Source organism: Drosophila tropicalis, unplaced genomic scaffold (genome assembly GCF_018151085.1).
Source record: "Drosophila tropicalis isolate 14030-0801.00 unplaced genomic scaffold, ASM1815108v1 contig_593, whole genome shotgun sequence".
NCBI classification, from domain to species: domain Eukaryota; kingdom Metazoa; phylum Arthropoda; class Insecta; order Diptera; family Drosophilidae; genus Drosophila; species Drosophila tropicalis.
In genome coordinates, this window is record NW_027173070.1 from 22,258,424 (window position 1) to 22,279,997 (window position 21,574).

The following is a 21,574-nucleotide window of genomic DNA, read 5'->3' on the forward strand; positions in this document are numbered from 1 at the left end:
AGTTCAAGTTTGCTTTGGCAATTAAATAATGACCCTTAATTGTATGTATACTAGTTAATACCATTACTAATGCTTTGCTATGACTTGTACTCACCGCATGCCATCGAAGCCATCATCAGAGCCATTAATAGTCAGCACTGGGGCGCGAGCATATGCCTTGGCCACACGGCGATTACGCTCAAAGACTATAACTTTGGCCCAGATTTCATCGTCGATTTGCGTCCATTTGTCCAACACCTCTTGGATGTGTTCCTGTCACATAAATAAAAATAATACAAAACACATACATAAGTAAATACAGCAGAAAAAATTTGATAATGACTTAGTTACTATGTACTTGAAAGGAAGTGGATATTAAGAGTGAAACTCTACCAACAATTTAAGTATTTAATGACTTTGTCTTCCCAAACGAGAGGAGAAAGAAAATCGTGAAAATGTGGACTGTTTGAGAATTTGGTAAAGAAGAAATTATCTAAAAGAACAAAACAGAGAAAGACAACACTTGATGGAACAAGGGCAAAGGGGATTACAACATTGTTCAGTTAGATTTAGCACTTCCTGAATGGAAGTAACATCCTTATATCAGAGATTAGCTAGTCAAATGTACACGGGAAGAATCGTTAAACAAATTCTAGCCTAAAGTCCCAAGTCACTTTGGCTAAGTGGCGAACTATTGGGAGATATTTCTATAAATATTCATTTGCCTATTCCTGCTCAGATCTGCTGCAAAACTTTAAATTAATTGGTTCTTGGAATTCACTTGTGAAGCTCAAAAGGAAACAATGTGACTTTTGGTTTTATCCAAGTGAAAGCTTCTAATGATAAACGAGTTTTTTCGCAATCGGCGATTAAAGCTGCTTTTATTGTATTTTTTTATGGATTGGCCAAAATTTGTGGTATCTATGTGCATCTGGCAGATAGATGAAGCATCTTGAGTAATGATGCTGATCAGAAAGTTATATAAAAACATACTTTATAGATGTCGAGAGTTGATTTTGCTTAACCAGTTTTGTTATTGTTCATTAATATGTTAATTAGAATTCCTAAATGAACTGTCTCTACACTGACTCCTAAATTGTTAAACCGAATTCATTGCTTAAAGTTAATAATATGGTTTGAGCTCTTAATAGATATAAACAAATGGAAATTGTTTTCCTGTTCAAGCAGAATCTGCCATAGGATTTCCAGTTTTTCTATTACTATTCGATAGAAACCGAAAAGTAAGCATGAAAATTGCTGAGCTAATGTTAGCAATTTTCACTTTCCTTTCATGATCTCTTTGCTGGTGCTGCTGCTGGCCGATCTTTCTCTTCCCCAGCAGCCCACTGCCTCTTCTCTCCCCCCGAATTCACTAACACTCTCCTCTAGTTTTATAGCTCTCTTTTACTCTGCATTAAAAACCAAAGTGAACGGCCTTGTTGGGGCGCTATGTTTTTACTTTTACTATTTTGTTGATTCGCTGTTTGCCAGCCATTACAAGCAGCTTTGTGTGTTTGTTGTGTGTACAGTCCATGTGTGTGTGTGTGTGTGTGTGTGTGTGTGAGTGTTTGCAGTTTGTTAAATATATAAAACAAGAAAAAGACGAAAAAGAGTTAAAAATCAAATCGGAGCAAATGCTGGGAGACACGACACAAACACAACCGAAAAGTAAAGTAAAGTAAAGTCTCCTTCAGTCGAATCGTGGTGCTGCAGTAAGACATATAAAATTATAGACAAGCTGTGTAAGCTCTGCTTGATGTTGTCGAACAATATATATATATATATGTATAGGTATATATTTGTATGCACATAGGTGTATATATGTAGTCATATGCATAGATATTGCATTTGAAGTGGCTGCAAGGCTTTTCTGCGCTTGCGTCATGCTTAAGTGCACTTTATGCATATTTTACATTTTCTTGCTTTATATAAAAAAATAAAAACGGTTTTAAATGAAAAACTCACTCAAGTTGCTTTAGGTTTATGGCTCGCACCCGCCACCCCCCTCTAAGTGGTCGCACCCACCCATCAGCCCTGCCTTAAACAAAGAACAACCATAAAACATTAGCCCAGTAACCAACAAGCTTCAATCTAAAAGAAAAACTCGTCTATTATACTATATACGATTTTATATATGAAAAACCAAGCCATAAACATTTCTAACAGTTCTCAACTTTGGGCCACAAAACTTGTCTGGCTCATTGAAGTTGCTGCTGCTGCTGAGCTGCCACACATTAAAAATGCAAATAAATCATGTAGTAAAACTTGTTAACCTTTTGCGTTTCGCTCGTACTTTTTGTGCTGGCTCAGCACTTTTGATTTCATTTCAAAAACACAATCATACAAAACTCTATCTGCGTGTATATAAATTTGTGTGTGTTTCTAATATACACAACATGAACATGATTCTTTTGGGCAGATTCACTCGTGGTGGTGGTGTCTTCCAACCACACACTGGTTTCTCTGCCACAAGAATCTTGTTGTAGGCTCAAGTGTTTGGAGCGGACAAACTGGTTACAAAATTGTTTTTCACTTGTTGTTTTCTAGGCCGTCGAAAACTAAAATAACATTCCGAAAATACTGAAATCAGAAACGACAGACAAAAAAAAAAAAATGCCGAAGTTCAGCAACCACCATTGACTTTTGATGGTTGGATTTTGTTTTTTTTTTAATTAGCCTTTTTTTTTTTTTTTGCTTTTGTGGGTTGGGCCAAAAAGCAGCAAACTTACAACCGCGACACGGCGGCGGCAACGGCTGCAGGCCAAGGCGCGTGTGCCGCTACGTATACTTAATATATGTATATACACTTAAAGAAAATGCATATGCTAACTAGTTTTTCACTTACATAAGTTACTTGGAATCGCTTTAATTAAGAGCACTTTTGTAGACAACTAGCGCACTCATTATGAAAACAAAAGTAACTTGAATTAGACACAAAATTCAAGCACAATTCCAGCAAAGAACAATTTCGTGGGAATTTGGTGATTTTGAATATAATTCCCAACTGGTTTGGGCTTGTTGTTCAAAGAATAATGGCAGGTTTTTCAAGGTTTTCCGCCATGATGTTATCAGAGATTGGGCAAGTTGATGGTAGGTCATTGTTCATTTTTGGCTATGCCTTTTGTTTGCTTTAGCTCAGAGTCAGTTCGGGTTTTAATTAGAAAGAGCCCATGCCACATCTGTCTATCTGATGTTAAATCAAGTGCACATTATGCTAAACATAAACAGCACAACTAAAAAATCATTAACATTGAATTAAGGAGAGAATTCTATGGGTAAAGTAAGTTCTTTTCTTTATGTTTACAAACAGTCCTTTCTAGATACATATATATATTTGAATGGCCTTCTCTGAAATGAGTTTCCAAACACACCAAGTTATAAATAAATAAGATCAGTTAGTAAAGTTTGACATGCCGTTTGGAGTTTAAAAATACGTCTTCATTAGTCCATGTTTTTGAATATATATTAATACATTAACATAAATTTGCAAGGTCTGAACCTGAGCTTACATACTAATTTGTAGGTTGCTCTAAATTCTTGTCACAGAGTGTAATTGCAGGCTTTTCTGGATTTACTGCTTTTTCCTTTCGATGGACATATGAGTTAATTATTCAAATATCAAACTGGATTACAATTTTTTTTGCAAAAGTTTTGTGATTTAATATTAATTTTTTTGTTCTTAAACTCGATTTGGAAATTGAAATTCTTTTGATCTTACTTATTTTGGTGTTTCTCTGAGTGATATGATTTATGCATGGAAATTTTCGTTATGAACAAGTTTCGGTTGCTGTGCAAAAGTTGAAACTGGACTGGTTATGGTTGCCATAATTTAAACAAATTATGATCATACACTTATATTTGGCTAAAATATGCCAGTCTGGTTGTCAAACTGAAGTAAAAAACCGCAGACAAACGGCTTAAGGGTGCTAGGTAGGGGTAGTGAGACCAGGGGGGCTCTATAATTAAAGTTATTAGTGTTGCAAAAGTATATTTTGGTGTCTTAATGGTGGGGAGACTTGCAACACGTGCAACAGTAGTGGCAGCAACACTGTAGGAAGCATTACCCAGACACTTGAGAATCTTTTTATTAATGCCTAGTGTCTATTGCTAATGTTGTTACTGTTGCCATTGTTGTTGTTGTTGTTGTTGTTGCTGATGTTTATTAAGTTTGCACTTTTCTTGTGCAAAATGTTGTTGAACTTTTCGAGTCACGATTTTTACGCTGAGCGTAGACGAAGATGCTGCAGCAAGTTGAGATTCTCTTCGCTAGCCCCCAAGTTGACATTTAATAAAATGAATTTGCAGTTGCTTTTTGCAGTTGCTTTTGTTGTTGTTGTTTAGTAAATAGATATAATCATTTGAAATTATTATGGATTTGATAAATCCATTCTGTGACAGGTTGTGCACCAGTAAGAAAAGTTCATTGATATCTTTATTGATGAGCAATTGTTTTGTGTTCATTTTTCTTTCCGAGAGATCGTCTTGAGGTCTTGAGTGTTTGATATGGCCTAAGGTTGACCCATTTTTCTTATGAATGGCAAGGCAAATATTAAAGCTCTTCAGATATTGTGAATATAGTTGGTTAATTTATGCAAATTGTTAATAATGATAGAGACAACATCTCTTCCGTCAAACGCAAATCAATCAAGCGAGCAGGAAATCGATGAAGGAAAAAAGTCTTGTTTTTTTTTTTTGTGTAAATAGATGTGAAGATTAAAAAGGCATATCAAAAGGCCTGATAATTCCATTGAAAATTACTCTGACAGCCTATATACAACCTATACACACATGTGTGAATGTGTGTGTGTGTGTGCTGTGTTGCTTTGGTGGTTTTTCCTGATCTTTGCACCAACGCCAACATAAAAATCCTGTTGAACAACTCAAGCGAAACCAGGTGAACCGGGTGGTGTAGGCGAAAAGCGAAAAAAAACGCGCAAAACGCATGGAAGTGGAAAAGCGAAAACTTGTAGACAAAGAAGAAAAACTTTCGTTTTCGTTTCGTTTTGCCATGGCAAGAACAAGTTCGCTTGGCAATTTTCGAGGCAAGTTTGTTGCCTAAGTCTTTTGTTTGACTACCTACTCCCATAGATGTCAATTGGGTTAGTTGATTCCGTTCCCAGCTAATAAATTTGTTAACAATATTGAAAATAGCGCAACAACAGCAAGAAAATTGCTCAATAAAATGGCCCCCAGCAGCAGCAACAACAACAACAACAACAACAGCCAACAATACAAAATACTTAAGAGGGGCCGACAAACCTAAAAACCAAACCAAAAACCAAACCAAATCAAAGGGCTCTCGCTATGACAAAAGAAACAGGGGAAAAATGCTGCCATAATTTCTGTTGTTTTTCTTCTATCATGGGAAAAACAATTTGTAGACGCCTTTTGTATAATGCCAGACTAAACGGAATAATATAGACACGCTCACGCTAATTGCGAAATGGCCACAAAATGAAGGCGTTTTACACACACACACACACACACACACAACAACTATATAGTGTGTGTGTGTGTGTATCTTTGATGATACTGCTTTTCCCTCTATCTAAAAGTAGACAATTTCACTTTGATTCATGTTGATTGAAATTGGTATGCAAATCGATTCGGATGATGAATAATAATTTGATAGCTGCCATTAAATTGCATTTAGTTGCTTCTTTTTGTACTATTACATTTCAAACGGATTGCAGTTAAACGAAATGAATCGGCAATGACTCCAACTGACTGCTTAGATATGTGTGGGCTGGTATATTTCTCAAATATGCCAAAACACATAATCATTTTATAGTATTCGCCGCCAAGTCACAAAAAACAGAGGGAATTGTGGGGATGTTTTACCTATTTATACTCTTTTCCAAACTTTGCTTGTCTCATACTAAAAAATATAAAAATTTCAAACTTTTTCAAAGTTAATTAAAACTGGATGTTAGTCAACTTGTTAATGATTCAATAGATTTTACAGGGAAATATACTTGTATAATTTTAATAATGTTTGAAATGGTTTTCTGAAAATATGAAAATGGTTTAAGAACCGCTTTAACTACTATGTATATTGTATAGATACCCATGTAAGTCGACTGTATTGTTAATATATATGTATTAAAGAACTGTTATCAGCATGCTCTCGTTGCCGAATCGCTTTAAATATTGTTAACATTGATGAAGCCAAAGAAAAGTTAAGAGCCAAACGAAAACCAAAAGATAAGTCAGGTGAAGTAATTTGTAGGGAAACGGAAATAAGAACAACTACTAACTTTAATTTCGAGACGGATGTCCAAGGGGGGTCCCTAAACACATCTATTCGTTTGTCTTTACCACAAACTAGAGAAGTAGTCGGGAGATTTTAAAATCTTCAAAATGACAAAATGGTCGGAAAATCTTGATTAGATTTTCATAAGAAGCCAGGTTCGAACTTTTGGCTAGGGGATTTAATAGTTGAAGTAACTTAAGAATTGATTTTCCTTATCTAGACATTTACTTTCAACGAGGGTAAGCAAAATTCGGTTAGCTGTTGGTTTTTTTTTTTTTTTTTTATCTATTTGGTTGTCTTATGTTATTGTTAGCCAAATGCTGACATCAATGAATTGCCCACACACAAACACACAGCGTCAAAAAGAGAGGCAAAGCATTAGAAAGGGATAGAGGGATAGTTATAGCCATGCCTAAAGCTCGTGTTGGTCTTTCGGTTGTTGTTTTGGCTTTGGCCATAGGCAAATTAAAAATGCACAACGCAATATGATGGCCTAACTGTAATTAATGCAATTGGTAAATACAAACGTAAGAAGGGAGGGGAAAAAACAAAGGAAAACCCCACTAAGCCAAAGTCTTAATGCGTTTCATGCTGACCTCAATGCTTTGAGGCTGATGTGTTTAGCACGTGTTGAGAATAAGTCAAAAGGCAAAATGAATACCGCTGTTGACCACAAATCATAGGAAAACTGGCAGGCGGAAGTCCGAAGACACACAAAAGTAACCAACTTGAATATTATATAAAGGTGAATTATAGAGAACTTACCTTGTATAGTTTATCCTTTTGATACCAGACATCCTCCTCCTCCTCTTGTTGCGTAAATGTCTGGTCAAGGTTTAGATCATCCCGTGAACGTGATAGAATTTTTCTTCGAGATACCATGATGGTTTGTGTGTGCGGCAAGAGTCTGCAAAAAACCCAGATGGTAAAAAGAGGTAAATCTTCTTGTGATGAACACCTTTGAATTGTAAACGTTTTTTATGTATGCCGACATAACTGTAAAATGAAACAGCAAACACATCAAAAACACAGTTGGCGCTGACAGGCCTCAAACAAACAAAACTCTTTGCCAACTGGGACTCTGTGGGCGCTCTCTCCGATTGCAAAGTAAACAGAACCCCAAAGAGTTCAACGCACTCAACTCAAAATATCACAGAAAATATGCCCGAACACCAAAAATCATATATATATTTATTAACTTTATGACCTGGTCTTCCTTTCTTACAATTCATCCCAGGAAAAGAGAGAGATTAAATGCAAGGTGGTAGCCCAGAAGTTTCAAAAGCAAAGAAGAATGGTTTGCAAATTCGCAAAGTTTTTAGTTTCCATTTCGGTTTTATATTCAGAATCTGATGTGGACGTGCCCCTTATATACTCTTCAACATAAGAAGTAAGTTTTATTATACAATCAGCTTACCGCACATTGGAAAAATGGCCAGATGAGAGTGGAGCGTTACGTCCCTTAAGCTAAGAAAGAGATAAGATAAAGAGATAAGTGCAAGAAAAGGAGCCCCGGGAATAGGTTATTTTTCTATCTCAGGGATGAAATTTTTTAAGTACTTCTATTGCGCTTAAATTCTCACATATTTTTAATAAAGTGAATATATATATCTAATCATACAGAGTGATAAAAATGTCTCATAAATATTTTACAATTTTCTCAACCTTGATTTCTTTTAAGTTTTGAGCTCATAAATAGATTCCTAACGATCTAACTGCCAATTGGCGGAGTTTAAGTATCATACCAGATTATATATTCATATTAAGCATCAATGTCTACCCACTTCCAAGGGTATGAATATTCCTTTATAGCTTGAGTTCCCTCGGGCCATGTAGAATATTTTTGAAATTGCTTGTTCTGGGCATGTCGAGCTACGCATAACTTGGAGATACCATCCAAAACACGTCTCCCAACCAGCCAGCCAGCCAGCCAGTCAGTTAGTCACAAAATGAAATAAAAAACAAAAAGAAATCACCTGTAAGATCGGTAAGGCGAGTCATTTGGCTTTATACACGGCTCAGTTTGTCGAGTTGATGAAAAAAACGTTCATTGCATAATAAACACCTATCAGAGAGAAATATGTGAATCTCTTTCGCACTCCACTTTCTTTCTCTCTCTCTCGCGCGCGAATCTCATGCAAATGTTGTTGAGGTTCGCTAACCTGTTGTCATATTTACATGGTATTTCTCTCAGTCTCTTTGTTATTAGTGTCTATAATTGTCATAGGTTATTGTTGTTGCTAATGCCGCTGCTGTTGTTTTTGGCTTTCTTTGAAGCTTGATGATTGACAGCTTGACTGAATAACTGACTGACTGACTATATGGCTGACTGCCTGACTGAATGCCCGGCCAGCTGTCTCTGGATGCTGGCTGTCTGGCTGGCTCACTAGCTGTAGGGCTGGCCAATAAATATATTCAAAGACTTTTGCGCAATTGTCACCGATTGCCATTTTTCCTTCCTCTCTCTCTCTCTCTTTGGAGTATTTTTTTTACAGATTTTTTCTTTTTTTCCTATAGATTGCAATCGGCCAACAAATGTTGTTGCTGTTATAGCTGGATTTATGCAACCAAAAGCCGTTAAATTGTACGACTCTCTGACAATCTTTTGTTGCTGTCGCTTACTTTAGTTTTTTCCGCTTGGTGTTTTGTTTCGTTGTCGCCATTTGTTGCCAGTTTATTGAGTTGCATATGTCTTTTGTGTTGCATATTGTTGTTATTTAAAGCTCTGACAGCTACAACAACAACAAAGGGCCCAACAGAGAATATATAGAACATATGTCAGACTAACATATATACATGTTAAATACATATGTATATATATTGTATACTTGAACACTTTTAGTTCTTTAAGCTTAACACGTACACGTTCTAGTTTGAATCAGTCTTGAACTGCTATTACGTGCATTGCATATTGATTCCGATTCGGATTCTGACTTTGACATTCACATAGAGCCAAAGAGCACAACTCACAAATCACTGAAACACAAAGGAGTCATCTATGAACGTGAGATAATAATCTCAAGTATTCTAAAAGTAACTTTAAAAGTTTGAACCAAAAACAATCAAATATTAATTAATTAAAAGTCATATGTAGGAAGTTTCAAGTTTTCAAATTAAATATGAATTGCTTTAAAATTCCGAGCATATCCCTTAATTCTTTATCATCACCTTCCGTCGACCAATTAAGTTGATTGCAATTTTTGTTTTCGGCTTTTTCTTTATGGGCCATGTCAAATTACAAATACTTAAGTGGAATTTTTGTTCTCAGAACAATATTCCTGCAAATTAATGCTGACATCTGAACGAAAAAAGAATACAAAAATTTCTTTTCCCTTTTTTTGTTTTTTCTTTTATGATGGACAATTAACGGACCAAAAGGGACAGAAAGTAAGAGAGAGAGAGAGTATCTGAAGTGGTACTCAAATATCCTGCACACTCATAGCGGATGGACTGAGTCGAGGATGAGAATATTCTGTTGTGGAACGCCACGCCACCGATCCGAGTTAGTCTGATCTTTGTGTTTTTGTTAGGGCACTGCTTCTGTAAACACAGAACCACAAGACAGACAGAGAGGGAGAGAGAGAGAGATCACATTGACCAACGGTTAAGCCCAGCCTCCATATGAAAGATATCCACTTGATGCCATAAAATAAAGTCATCAACTTTAACTGTGTGCCTCTGTCCCTCTGTCTCTCTGTCTGTCTGTCTGTTGTTGACTTTGCTGATTTGTTGTCTGCGGCAAGCAAATTTCCATACGATACTTTACAGTTATTTTTCACATAAGAAAACACGTGGCTGCTTCTCGATGTGTGTGTGTGGTGTGTGTGTGGAACTATCATGGATGTGCCCCAAAGGAATTGAAATTGCAATAATTTTTTGTTCGTTGCCACGCAGCATTCACTTTTCAAAGTTTTTAGAGTTATTTTCTTTCCTTTTCTTTTGATAATCACGCACTAAAACAAACAGAAACAAAAACTTTCACAACAAAAGACGCAAGTTTTATGGCACATTTAAATAATGCCAATTAATTTTGTCATCTTGATTTGAGATGAACTTTTAGTTATAATTGTTTCTCTCAAAACAACAACAACAAATTCGTTGAACTTTCACAAATCGTAATGCCAATTGGTTATTGCAAAATGACTTTTGCGAATCGGACATTAAACAATTTTGTTTGCAAAGTGCAATAACATTTTGAAATAGAAAGTAAAATTGAGAGTATTGTATGAAGAAGTCATCCTAGCCGCAGAGGTCACAACAATGACCATGAGTTATCCTGTACTAAATGTGAAAATATTCATCATTTTTCTATCAATTTTCAGTCCATATATACCCAGATAATCTTTGGAATACGCGGTATTATTATGAGAAACTATGTGTACAATTTTTCAATTTAAACAATTTGAAACCAATAAGCAGATGAGCCAAGTTCGTTGCTTAAGTCTTTCGTTACGGCCTGAAGCGAGGAAAAACTTGTCTATCGACTTTCTAAAGAACTTTCTTCGGAAAACAAAATGCTATTAGTATGCATAATTTTTAATGGCATAACAACATTGACTGCATATTAATCATTCGAGCGGCGGAGCTTTATGAATGAATGAAAGTCGAAACGTCATGAATTTATGGTTTTCCATGTATATAATAGTAGTTTTCACGATTCACCGAACAGCAACAACAGCAACAGTTGCTATAAAGAATTTTGTGTTGATGATGACAATCGCATTGACTGCTGCTATCTGTTTGGCATATTAATCAAAGCTGTTGTAAATGTAAATGGGTGTAAAGTGGGCCTACTGGATATTCTAACCAAATGCAATTGCCAGCTGAGTAAGCGAGTGAGCGGGATGCGGAGGAGGGAGGGAGGTGGCCGACAACCGGGGTCGTTGGCAGTTAACATCGTCTGGTCTCGTCTCCTCTTGAATCTCTATCTCTATATCTGACTGGCTGCAAATAGTTTTGCAGTTCGTCGACCTGTTGACAGTCACCGTTTGTTTTTCCCCCTCTGCTTAGCCAGTATGATAGTTAGTTAGTTAGTTGCATTGTTCAGGTTCAAATTGCAAGTGCGTCACGAGACTAGACCAGGCGCAACCTCGTGGGTTTGCTTACGGGTATATAGCACGTGCAAATATTAGCTATGTCTGGCCAAGATCTCAGACTCCTCAACAACAGCAACAGTTGCGCATGTCTACTGTCAGCTGCTGGTGTGAATTTTGAATAGTTTTCATATGTGTAACCTATTTGTTGTTGGCAAATGTGGGCAGCTTCAATGGCAACTCTGTCATCTAGTAGGCGTTCACCACAGCTACTACATATAAAATGTAGGTACCTACTGTTGGCTTACAGTTTAATGAATGACAACAACAACAACAAATATGAAAAACCTTTGCAAATTTGCCAAATCATTTTCTCTCTCGAAAAATAACGAAAAACAGATCTCACCATCAGCCCCAGCTGCCTAAAAAAATGTGAAGGTCAAACAAGCAAAAACAACTTGGAGAGTTAACCATTGATAAATGTAATGTTTGAGTGTAAAATGCATAAATTTTGCAAACTTATTGCTAATGTCTATAGTATGTAATAGTCATATTTTAGTTGAAGCCATTTTTACTAATTTTTTTACATCATTCAAAAAATGATCGCATAATGTTTTCGAGTACAGAAAACAAACATTCTAAAGTGTATTTTGAACATTTATTTGTGTATGTATTTTCATCCTTGATTATTTGGAAATATACTAATATTAATGTAAAGGAATAGTTAATCAATTTGCCTAGGTTAAACCTAAATAGCCTCAGAGTGTTTTTTGTTCAAAATTCATAGAAACTGCGGCATATCGAATCAATTTGAACACAACACAAAATTTTTAATGTAGAAGTACGACTTTCATAAATTATTGCCTATAAAATAAATATGATAATGAAAATTTAAAAGCAATCTTAAACTTTTCCTTTAAAAAGGCGAGGGAAGTAAGTCAGTCTTTCACTTAGCCCGTCCTGAGAAGGATAGTATTTCAATAGAAATTTATAATATAAGGGAAACAAAGGAGTTATAAGACAATAGTTGCCAAAGGACTTAGCCATAAGATGAGCCCCATCGGGTTTAATATGCGAATATTTTATTGGTTTTAAGAAAACGGATGATCTAGGTCTAAGTCTCGCAGAGATTTGGTTATATATTTCAGAATTAAAATATAACAAGTTTCCAGAAATCTGTCTAAGAATTGTCCAAGGAGTGGAATTTTAAAGGCATTAGCAAAGAAATGAAATGTTCTCCAAGAAATTTAGGCAGAAAATAAAGTCATTTCTCACATGGCAAGTAAATATTTGTCGATTTCCCTTCCATTTGGTAAGCAACGATAAAAAAAATTATTGCTAATTACTTTTTTAAATACTATTTTTGATTTCCAATGAAAATTCCCAGCGACTCATGGCCATTATTTTGAAGACAAACATCTCTAGAAAGTATTTTTGGCACTCTAATGGTGTAGATGTCGGGGCCATCTGCTGAGCCATTATGTAACCAAAGACGACATGAAAGTTGTTGGCTAATGAAGCGACGACGACCAATGGTAACAATAACCAAAATAGAATTTGATACTTTCCAAAGGTAAGACATCACAAAGAAGAAGAAGAAGAACATGAGCGAAAACACGAAAAAAATGCGAAATGAGAAAAGGTGAAGAGGTGGCCGGGGATGCTAAGAATGTAGACCATTTGATTGATTGATTGTTGAAAAGAAGCAACGATATTGTTTTCACAGTCGTTCCAGAGGTCTAGGTGGAGGTCTAGGGAACAGTGTGTGTTTGTGTGTGTCGTAGGGGGCATCTGTGGAGTAAGGGTCAAGCCCAAGTCAACAATTTTGTTCAGCTTTTTGTTTTCTTTTTTTTTTTTTTTTTTTTTTTTGCTTTCGTCGGCCATTGATTTGTGGCCAAATTAAATTAAACAGTCATTGACTTTGGTGTGGTGTTTGGTGTTTGAACTCTCCACCACCCGAACGCGCCCCCATCTCCTAATGGCAAAAACTTGTGCACAATATTATCATTATTATTATTATTGTTATTATGAAAATTCATAATATTTAACACTTGGTATTGTTTTCGCTTTACAAGACAGCAAATCAAATGATTTAATTTGCATAACCATAACAACAGCGTGAAAGTGTTTCGACGCTATGGTTCAGTTCCTACTTCATCGTGTTTTTGTGTGGTTGCTGTGGGGTTAAGGTTTTCATTATGCCTTGTGCGCACTGCAAAATTATGCAAATTGCTAACTGAAAGACGTTCGTCTGTTGGAACAAACATACATATGTACATATATGCTATATTATATATCGTATCTGGTATGCCATTTGCAAATGGAGGAAGCTAATAATGCAAAATCAAAGTGAAGAGAAATAAAAACTAAAACTGTATTGCGGAACTAGTTTCGTCTGCCTGTCCGGCCATTTAACACCTGAATGCCGCCAGCTTATGCATACCTGCAGCTACAGCGGGTTAAAGTCAATAAAGCCATATCAAAAAGTTTCGTCTTTTAAGCATATGCATTTCGATTTCGCAAAGAAACCGACCCAAGACACGCACCTGGCTATGTTCATCGTGATCATCATGATCAGAGTTATCATCATTCACGCAATTATTGACGAAAATATGTTAAATCATTCATATGTTTATGTGAATAAGGTTTTATGATATTAATATATGTACATAACTATATCTGTCTCTCTCTTTGAAGTCATGTAACTGTCAGCGCTTTGCGCAATATTTCCCTCCACCAAAACAAAAAACAAGAGAGTGAGAAAACACACAAAAAACAAACCAAAAGCCTCAACGAAAATCCCATCGAAAAGACAAAAAAAAAGAAAAAAAGTTAACGTTTCAATTTGAAAATGCTCGATGAGCGATAGCCTGATTTGGCGGCTGACGGGGGCGGCGGATATTTTTGATTGACTTTCAAAATGTAAATGTAAAAATTTACAAATCCGCTTGACACCTTTTGAAATCCCGCCGGACATTAAATCAAATGACTTGTTGCAGAGACAGAAAACCCAAAATTGTGCATAATATCGAAACGAATCAATCAGACAATCAAATGTGAATGACTTTAGCCATATTTCTGTTCAAAATAAGACAGTTTCGATATTTAATGTTCCTATGGCGTTTTTGTTTAATTTTTGGCTAAAGAAATTCTCATTCACATACAAATAATGTCATTAAATGCACTATTTAGATTAATCGAAAGCAACCATGTCAAGTGAATGACAATCGTTCGTTGGCTCGTCTCTATTCTTCTTCTTTTTCCTCCTAAGCAATGATTGAATTAAAACCAAACATTTATCTTAAGACATTAATCTTTATTCTAAATTTTATTCTTGCCTGCCAATTAAAAACTTCATTTTACGATTTCAACTACGTTTTAGGTCTCGAAGTCAAATGTGTCGATATGGACAATAGCAGAGTCGATCAAGATAGAGATTATATATGGTTGGAGGTCAAACAAAATTTGGTTTCTGTTTATTAATCAGGGCTGAAAACATTCTTCTTTGGTGTAGGTCGAAAACATGTTCCAATAATATTTCATTTCGTTATCTTTCCATTCAACTAAGATCAGGACAGATAATTGTATAGAAGATTGAAAAATGAATGAATAAAACAAACATAATTGGAAATAACTTTAGAATTTGAAAAAGAATTTCATTCAAATATAATTAAGTCAAGTTAAACTTAAACCAATTGTCTCTGCACCTGTCTCAAGCCAACGAGACTGTAAATTTAAAATATTTTCAATTATTTCATACATAATTGAAATCGCTTTAAATGGAGACTATTAACGTTTCCAGATGATTAAATTTAACAACTTGTTGAAAATTTTCAAATATCTCATTTCAAATCCTTCAAACAAGTTTCTGTTTTGCTTTCGGTTTGGGTTTTTCCTTGATTTGGTTTTGGATTGGTTTCAATTAAACCAACAACCAGAAAAGAGTAAGGAAAAAAACAACAACCGAAACAGAAACAAGTTGACACTCTCATTACTTTGGGTACAATTTTTTTTCCGCATATTTGTGTTACGTTCAGCTTGCACTGGCCAAAAAAGAAACGAAAAAACGAAATGAAAATAAGGAGACCAGTGCAACAATTTGCTGACCAAAAACGAATCAAACAACAACAACAACAACAAACAACAGCAACAAAACATTGTTCCAACCAACAACTGGCAGTTTTTTTTGAGGCAGTTGCAACTGCATATACAACTGGAGTGAAGGAGAAAAGTAAACTTGCAACTGGCTGGCTGACTGGATGGTTAGTTGGTTGGTTGGCTGGCTGCTTTCGTTTTCAGTTTGGAGCTCAGTTACCATTTCGCCTGGCTGCACGCTTCAACTGCTCTCCAAAAAAGAGTAAAAAAGAAAGAAAATGAAAAAAAAAAAAAAAAAAAAGAAAAGACAACAAGCGAAAAACAAAAAAGTAGTCTCTCAGTCTGGGTCTCAATCGGAGCTGGAGCTGGAGTCGACCGAGTCTGGCAGCTGGGCGCAAAGTTGGCGGCAAGTTGGTAACTTGGCGTGCAGCCATGGTAAACGTAGCAATTTGAGAGACTGTAGCAAACGAATGAACGAACCTATGACAGCGCCATTGCACTAAATTTTCCTCGAGCGAGTGAGTTTGAAAATGAAAACGAAACTGAAACTGATTTCTTCTTTTGGCTAACACTCTGAATGAAAGAAAGATGAAGATAAAGAGAGAGACAGCGAAATAGAGAGGTACTTTTATTACGTTGACCATCATTAGAGTTGGCTTGTACAGAAAAAAAGACCGAAAAACAAATGACAATAAGACTAACAAATGGAAAGCGTCTGGTCAGATCGTTTTTGTCTTTGCTAACAGTTTTTTGGCTATTTGCACACGTACTTAGATTCACATACCCTGTAAATGGTGAGAAAATTATGGGCAGAGTGAGCTGTCCAAAACATTTGTAACTTTATGAGGGAGTTTTGCATAACCTGAAACTTTTTACAAGTCATCAGAGACACCAAATACATAAGCTTATAAATATTTATAATGATTTTGAATTATTTTGTGCAAAGTCCCCAATTAGAAGAAGGCTAAGCAGTATGCCGAAATATCGCTGGATAGCTCGTCGGGGTCACCTTATACTTTAAATAAGTTTATAAGCATTTGCTATTTGCTTTTGGCTTGTATTTTTTTTATTATGTTAACAAATTTGATTCATATTGACTGTTCCAGTATGTAGGTAGATCAAGTTTGGTTTTGTATATGCGACACGCCCTCTTCTACCGCCTTTGATAGTAAACATTGTTGAGCTTCCGCAATGTTTAACCCATTATTATTATTTGATATTTATCATTTCAACAAATTTCATTGAGATTGATTGGTTTAGTTTCAAACCAATTGATTATTACTTGGAATTGCTTTCAAAGTGCGGACTTGGCTAAAAAGGCGCCTTTCTTATGTACATGTAAGAAAGTTATCAAAATAGTAATCCTTCAAATAATTAAACAGATTGTTATATTTACGAAGAGGAAATTATATTACCAACTTTTTTTCATACTGACAGTTAAAAATTCGAATTAAAGAACTCGATTTCTTTTATAGTCCATATAGCCATTCCATGAAGAGCATCACATAGTTGATTTTCTTAGTCAATGTGTTGTTGGTTTTTATCAAATGGCTGCAATCAGATGGCAACAAAGTTTTCACTTTTCAAACTAATGTAATGATAATGATGATGTGGATGCCGATGATGGTGTTTGTTTCTTTTGTAGTTGTTGTTGTTGTTAAGCGGAAATGTGTGGATCATAATATTTGTTTGTTGCTTAGACACATTTTGTTTAGAGTGATGATTGAGTCAACAATCTATACCTCACACAAATACACAGACACACACTTATACACACACACACCTCTATTGAAGTGCCCACACTTAAAATGCAATTTATATTCTCCTATCCAAACAATGCCAAATGAAATGAAATAATGTATTAATAAAGATGCCTTTTGGGCTCAAAAAACTGGCTGGCATTGCATTTATCTATAGATATATCTATCAATCTGGCTAATCGTAGACATGGACCCACAACAACGGCCACGTGCCCAACCTTACCCATCGCCCAATCCAAGTCATCGCATCATTTCTTACTCTTTTTTTATGGCATCATCAACTGTAATTTAATTAGCTTTTTTTTGGTGGTTGCGTGCAGACGAGGGCGTAAAAAAATTTAGAGAAATATAAGAAGAAAAAAAAAACTTTAAAATAAAAAGCAAAAAAAAAAGAAACTTGGAAAAGGTTTTTCTGTGGTCAATAACATCATCTGCTGCTTGGGGGAGACCTTTTGCATGGTGAAGAGCATTCTTTGAATGCTATTAACCCATTTTCAAATTGTCTCCGGCTAATGAATACAACTTATCGACAGCTCATGAAATATGCACAACGCGAAATATAAACAAAATTGAAAAGAAATTCGAAATAAGATAAATAGAATGGGAACGAAGACAAAAGAGTGTAGAAACGGTGTCAAATGGAAATGCTTCAGCCGAACCGAAAACAAAACACAAAAACAGATTATGCCAAAAAAAAAAAATAGAGAGGGGAGACTTGAAGGAAGAACTCACAATCAGTCAACAAAATGTCATATATATTTTGGAAATGAATTTTAAAAACTAAATGATTGTATGGTCTACGAGTTCGTTTCGTTTTGAGTAGGTTTTAAGCCAAAGTTTGAATGAACTTTAAAAGAGCCTTGAATAAGTATTAAACAAAAACATCATTCAAAAGCAGAACTAGAGGCAAACATTTGAATCTTTTGTATTCTACAAAAATATCTTAAATAAACGTTTAAATATTGTGTTTAATTTCAAACAAATTGATTGGAATCCCATTTCGTTGGTGGTCATTTGAAAAAAAGTCTTCAATTCTCAAAAAGTAGTTGAGTTTGAAATTTTAGTGTTCCTTTATTATGTCTCTTTAGAGTTTAGAGATTTGAGTGAAAGGAATTCCGTTTAGGTTGAATTCAAGACAAAAGCAACAAATATACTGTAAGTCCAAGAGTTAATATTGCGCATTCGCCGCATTTGCCACGACTTTTTTTTTTTTTTTGTGTTTTGTATACCCAAAAGTTAAACTCGAAACTCATTTGTATCTTTCGCTGTTGTTGCTGCTGCTGCTGCTGCTGAGAAAATGAAGTCAACTGTTGCTTATGTTGCCCATGTCGCTGTTGCTGTTGTTGGTGTTGGTCTGTCTGACTGACATTTCCCATTAAATTGCCACGTTATTGTCTGCAATAATACAAAAAACCCAAAAGAAAAACAACAAAATGTGTTTCTTTTTTCCGTTTTTGTTCTTGCAAGTGAACTTTTGCATATATTTGGTTACTAAATTTACAAGAGCCGACTTCTAGCCAGACATTAGCACTGTCGGCAGTCAGCGGCAACTCATCAGCCTCACTTTAAGGTCTTTTGGGCGATTGTTTACATTTATGGCTAGATAATTGGGTGCCAGCTGAGCCATCCCCCTCAGCATCTTTGTATCTTCCTCTGCCCCTCTATATCTGTAGCTATCTCTCTCTCTCTCTCTCTCTCTCTGTGTGTATTGAAATTTGTGTTTTTGCACACTAATTGACTCCCACCATACACCACATGGCAGAGCCTCAGCTCAAGTCATGCCAAAGCCAATGAAACTGCAATTCATGGCAACTTCCTTTCATCTGAATCTGCATCTGCTTTGCTTCGTCTGTGCAATTGTCGCAACACCTACAACAACATTAAACATTTTTTTTATTTTTCATCATTCAGTTGAGTCTGATTGTGAGTTTCTGGCAATAATATTTTAACATATTACTACCACGAATAAACGAGTATGTTGGCTGTTGTTCAGGGTCGTCATCGTCAGAGACATCGAACAGTTTTCTGTTTCACTGTGCCTCGGAAGCCCCAAGAAGAAATCAACTTGACATTGTCTTGCTAATTTTCTACTAATCGTTTTAATTAGTCTAACTTTGTCTTTTGGTTTGCTCATCATCGTGTATCATATTCATATAATCTAAACCAGAAGAAACCATGTCATCCATGGGTGTAGCCAGGGGCTGAGGCAGTTTGTTTTTGTTGTTTTAGTTTCTTGGTAGCCCACGAGAAGGAAAGTGACAAAAAAATGTCAAAAATTTGAATCAAACAAATAAAATAAGTATTTCTTTTAGACATTTTAAAATAATTTCATCTTTTTAGAAATAAAGTAAGCTAAATAGTCATCCTTAATGTTCAAATTTCTATATGTAGACCTTTGATATTGATTTGAATGTAAATTTGGTTTATATTTTCAGCACGTCACTTGATAGTTTGCAATTCTGTGACTCAAAAATAATGTTTTAAACTCAACTTAATTTATATTTAAGCTTATACAAGAAAGAAGACATCTAATATACAAACATCCTTATTTCTAACTTTTTTCGATTATCGAGTTTTTTACTTTAATATATTTCAGAGAATTCTTAAAAGTTTGAATATTTGTTTTGTAAGCAGATATAATGAAACCCTTTAATTTATAGATTTATTGACTCGAATTTTTATAGCTTTTCAAGCTATACACATGAAATATGCCCCCAGATTTGAAATTAAACTACGTCTATGATGGCAACCTTGAGAGTGAAGAAACTGAAACTCAAAGTCAAACTCGATCTACGTTTCTGACAGCATATTATTTTGTATTTAAAACAAGAGAAACTGAAACACTTAACAGGAAGTGCACTACAATACAGGAGAAGACAACGTCGACAACGGCGAAGAAGTAGAGGAAGACAAAACGCTGTTGAAGAAGACGAAAAAGGCGAACATGATGTATAGGAAGACGACGAACTACATACAAATTCACCTTTATGCAAAAGAAGGCAATAATATTACGCATACGCCCTGTAGCTGCAGCTGCATCTGCTGCGTTTCGGGGCTGATTTTTTGTATCCATGCGAAATGCGTGTTCCCCATACCCCTCTGAAGTGTTTTTTTGTTTTTGGCTGCAACCCTTTCTAGTTAGTAGTACTCACCTTTTGCTCAATTACTTTAGCAGTTGTTGTTGTTGTTGCAGTTGGTGTTGAAATTGTTGCAAAATTCGCTGATATTTTCCCAATGATTACGTGTAGTCGTAGTAGAGTTGGAGACGAAGACAGACAATGTTGCGTTTCTGTCGCTATCTCTTTCTTTTCGGTTTCTTTTCTTTTCTTTTCAATGCTGTAACAATGATTTTCTATTATTATTTTTATTACTATTTTATTGTATTGATTTAGTAATTGTAGCAGTCGAAGTAGTGGCTATTGGCTTTTTAGTTTTGTTTGTTTGTTTGTTGTTGTTGTTATTGCAATTTCTTTAAACTCTTTTTTTCTTCTTCTTTGCTTTTCACTTTACTTGGTTTGAATTTCACTTTTTCGGAAACGAGTTTGCCATAATAAATTTATTTGGCATTTTATTTTTGTTGCGTCTCTTAAACACTTGGTTTTTTTTTTAATTTACCGTTTCTACTAATATTTTTCAAATTTCATATGTATGTGTGTGTGTGTGTGTGTGTGTGTGTATGTTAATTTCAATTAATTATAGCAAAAGACAAGAAGCAATCGAAAATCGTTTGCTTTCTTCAAACTTTTGATTTCATAGACGCACTTCAATTGCATAACAAATGCTGATGATGACGAAGATGAAGCCGAACGGTGATGATGATGATTATGATGATGAGGGAGATGACGATGAGATTCCAATAAAAAACCAAATATGACGATATTTCTTTACGTTTTTCCTTTTTTTTAAATATTTCTTTCGGTTTTTATTTGTTTTGCTCTTGGCCACTGTTCACTTTAGAGATTTTGTTGTTGTTTGTTTATTTGTTTTTTTTTTTTTTGTATGTTGCCCCGCAGCAGCAGCAGCAGCTTTTCCTACTACCCAAAAAAAGAGCCAAACTGGCAACGAACTGACAGCCAACTGACAACAAACGCACTCAACGACTTTCGCGACTCGACTGACTCTGACAACGGCCGAACGGAGTTGAATTGAGTTGAGGCAATGGTTTGGGCCTGGCTTCAGCTGGTTGGCCTTACCGTAAGTTCGGTTACATTCGTGTCGGGTTTTCGGTTTTCTTTCTGTTAGCTTCATGGTTAAAACTTGGCCTGGCCATATCAAGAAGCTTGCAGAGAGCATAAATCGAAAGCTTTGCAGTCACTTAAGAGTAAAATCAAATGGCCATTTGTGTGCCTCTTTGAAGCTGAGTCTCTCTTTAAGTTGAGAGACCTTTGACATTGTACGCAAATTTGACTAAATCAACAGAACGAACGATCCTCTAATGAAAGGTCTTAAATCTC

General features: G+C 35.5%; 1 protein-coding gene across 2 annotated transcripts in view; it reads right to left on the bottom strand.

Annotated features, from left to right (window-relative positions):
- The window catches only part of exp (expansion), a 32,442-nt gene extending 11,246 nt beyond the window's left edge, over positions 1 to 21,196 (bottom strand). The window contains exons 1-4 of one of the 2 annotated variants that reach the window (XM_068290962.1): positions 20,883 to 21,196; positions 20,273 to 20,456; positions 6,998 to 7,139; positions 95 to 252 (exon numbers count right to left, since the gene is read on the bottom strand). In XM_068290962.1, coding sequence (XP_068147063.1) covers positions 95 to 252; positions 6,998 to 7,114 — 275 coding nt within the window. In that variant the 5' untranslated portion in view covers positions 7,115 to 7,139; positions 20,273 to 20,456; positions 20,883 to 21,196. Of the gene's footprint in view, positions 1 to 94; positions 253 to 6,997; positions 7,140 to 20,272; positions 20,680 to 20,882 lie in introns of those variants that run through there. The other variant, XM_068290961.1, reaches the window with a different exon arrangement.
- Positions 21,197 to 21,574: the final 378 nt, after the last annotated feature.